At 45.0% G+C, this 2,844-nt stretch overlaps 1 protein-coding gene across 1 annotated transcript in view; it reads right to left on the bottom strand.

The window, feature by feature from the left end:
* LOC104463692 (GATA-binding factor 3-like) overlaps positions 1-382 on the bottom strand; it is a gene marked incomplete at both ends in the record, with an annotated part of 521 nt that extends 139 nt beyond the window's left edge. The window contains 1 exon segment of the mRNA XM_010076123.1: positions 2-382. Within this exon segment, the coding sequence (XP_010074425.1) occupies positions 2-382 (381 nt within the window).
* Positions 383-2,844: the final 2,462 nt, after the last annotated feature.

Below are 2,844 nucleotides of genomic sequence, written 5' to 3'. Positions count from 1 at the left end.
CCTCCTAAAGAAGCCATGCTGCTCCGGGAGTGAGAGGACTCCAGCTTCATGGTATCGGCCAGGGACACCTGGTATTTGATGCATTCCTTCTCATCCTGCCGGGTGGAACCGGTGGAGCCGGGAGTAGAGATGGACGGATCCGGGGATACATCTTTAGGAGGGGTCGGTGGGAAGGTGAAAAGGTGCGGGCTGGAGTGGCCGGCGGATAAAGTAGAAGAAGAAGCGGGTGGATAGACGGAAAGGGGTCCAGGTGAGCTGTGATGAATGGATGTCTTGGAAAAAGGGCTGAGGTTCCAAGGGGAAGCGCTGTGGTGGCTGAGCAGATCCTTGTTCCCTGCCCTTTTTGAGCCGTGCAGCAGCGGGGGGCGGCACACCTGGCTCCCTGCTCGGAGAAAACACAGCGAAAAGCCCGTTAAACACCCTTTACCACCCTTGCAAAGCCCCCCGTGGGGGTACCGGGCCGTACCCCTCCTTCCCTCCTTCCCAAAGGGTTCATCATGCATGGGGGGAGCAAGCAAAATTACATCTGATGTGATTGCAACGATGTAAACCCCCACTCTCCTTTAAAAATTAAAATTTAAAAAGCTAGAATAACCAGAGCTGGCAGCCCCGACCCTGCTCAGGAGCGGGTCTGCAGGTCGAGACCCCCCCAAAAAGGGATGCCAGTCCTGGCACATGGAATTTGGTGAGACCTGCTTCACTCTCTCCCTTTTTCCAGACAATCCCACGTGGACTTTGAAGTGAAGATCCTGCCTGAAATTGCCAAGCCCCGACTGCAGAAATTATTTCTTCTTTTCTTAGCTGGAAAATAATTTCCCAAACGCAGCCGTGGGCTACAAACCCTGGGAATATTCTGGCCAAACGAAGAAGACCAGAAGATGCCCACGGACGTGAAAATAACCTTTCTAACAGAGCAGCTAAACTTTGCAAACCGCCTAGTTTGTGTTTTTTTCTTCCACGAGGCTGCACATAACTGTTAGATGGCTTTTTCGTGGCGATATGGCACACGCAGAGGGTACCAACCGTCTCAAAAGATACTCTCCATCCCCTTCTTATGACAAGAGACCTTTCATTTGTATTTCAAAAGACAGACCTGAAACTTGCTGAAAAGCCCGCTTATGCAGTCAAACCTTGTTTCCTTTGGTTATAAATGCTCTAAAGGGATGGTACCTTATATTTTAAATTAATCGCTGCCTTTGCTAAAATAAATATATATCCAAATAATCAAACCTACCCAAATGCACAGCAACTTGCACATTGCTATGAGATTAAAAACACTGTTATTCAACTGGAGGAGAGTAAGTTTGTACTGGTAATAAAGCCCTGGAAATGCATTGACATCTAGAGAGCCTTAACTTCTGAAGGTATCGTGATATTTGTCTAGAGACTGCTAAATATACAGAACGAGAGATGCAAACACAGATCTTTAGATCCAGAGGTAGTTAAAGAGCTGGCGCAGTGTGGACATATATGTTTGCATGGGAGCTTGTGTGTGTCTAAAAAAAATCTCCAAGCTAGTTTTTCTCGTACCAGGCATTTGTGAACAATACTGAAAGTAACTGCTCGAAAGGAAGGGAAGGTGGGTTATACGAATAGAAAGGGTCAAGATTCATTATCTTCTCCAGGAAGTAGCATAGTAAATAATATTCAGGCTAGATCAGAGAGACCGCATTTCCACTTTCTGCTGATATATTGGGGAAAAAAAAGAAATGAAAAGAAAAGAAAGAAAGGACAAAGGCTGCTGATCCTTAGAAATAATTGTTTTAAAGGGACTAATAGCAGAACAATGCAGTTACTGAGCGGAGCCTAATGCAGACTCGCACTCAACAAGTAGCCGAGGGCTGGGAGCAGCCCCCTGAGCCCGGCTCGGCTCCATCTCCACTCGCTCATCCCACTTTGTTCTCCTTGATTTTGGGCTGATTTTCACTGCAAACCTCAGGCTTTTTAGATTTCACCACTACAGAGGTCACTGTCCGGCTTCACAAATCAGCGTCTGCTTTTTCCCCTCCTTTTCATTTTTTTCCTTTTTTCCCTGTTTTCTAACCATACAGGTAAACTCCACCTATAAATACTGGATCTCCCCAATTCTTTATAAATAGATGGCACCAAAACACTCAGCCCTCTGCAGACCTGGGCCGCACTGGCCACAGGTATTTCACCTCCTTTCTAAAAGCTGTGACCCAGGAACAAAATTCACTTTGTTGATCATTACCTTCCTGCAGGAAAACACACCAGGTCTGATACTCAGTTACACCACGGGATTTAATTTTTTTTCCCTTTTTTTTCTTATTTTTAACACTCACCATGGTGCGGCCCTGCGTGCATGTGCAAAACACTTTCGACCCAAGCCTAACAAGCTCACCAAGTGAGAATGAAATAGCCCAAGCGTGAGGACAGCTGGGTCATTTTCACACCCCTGCTCACCAGTTTGCTTTTCTTCTGCAGAGCAGCTTAATCGTGCAAAAACTAAACAGCGTATGAAAACCCTAACTAACCTAATTAAAGAGGGGTGGGGGGACTAAAGCAAAAGAGAGAGGGGAAAGAGGAAGAAAACAAGAGAAAGATGAAAAGGAAAGAAAGAGAAAGAAGGAGACTGAAAGGGGGAAAGGGAGAGAGATGAGTGGAGAGAAAAAACAAGAGGAAGAAAGAGAGCAAGAAAAAAGATATAGAGATATAAAGAACAAAATAGAGAAATAGAGAAAGAGGGAAAGAAAGAGGGAAATAAAGAAAGATAAAGAAATAGAGAAAGATAAAGAAATTGTGAGAGAAAGAGAGAAAGAGAGAAAGAAGAAAATAAAGGAAGGAACCCTGGATTTTGATTTATTTCCACTAAACCAACCCCAA

This window comes from Pterocles gutturalis, unplaced genomic scaffold, assembly GCF_000699245.1.
Source record: "Pterocles gutturalis isolate BGI_N339 unplaced genomic scaffold, ASM69924v1 scaffold44451, whole genome shotgun sequence".
Lineage (NCBI taxonomy): Eukaryota > Metazoa > Chordata > Aves > Pterocliformes > Pteroclidae > Pterocles > Pterocles gutturalis.
This window is presented reverse-complemented; position numbering and strand designations above follow the sequence as displayed.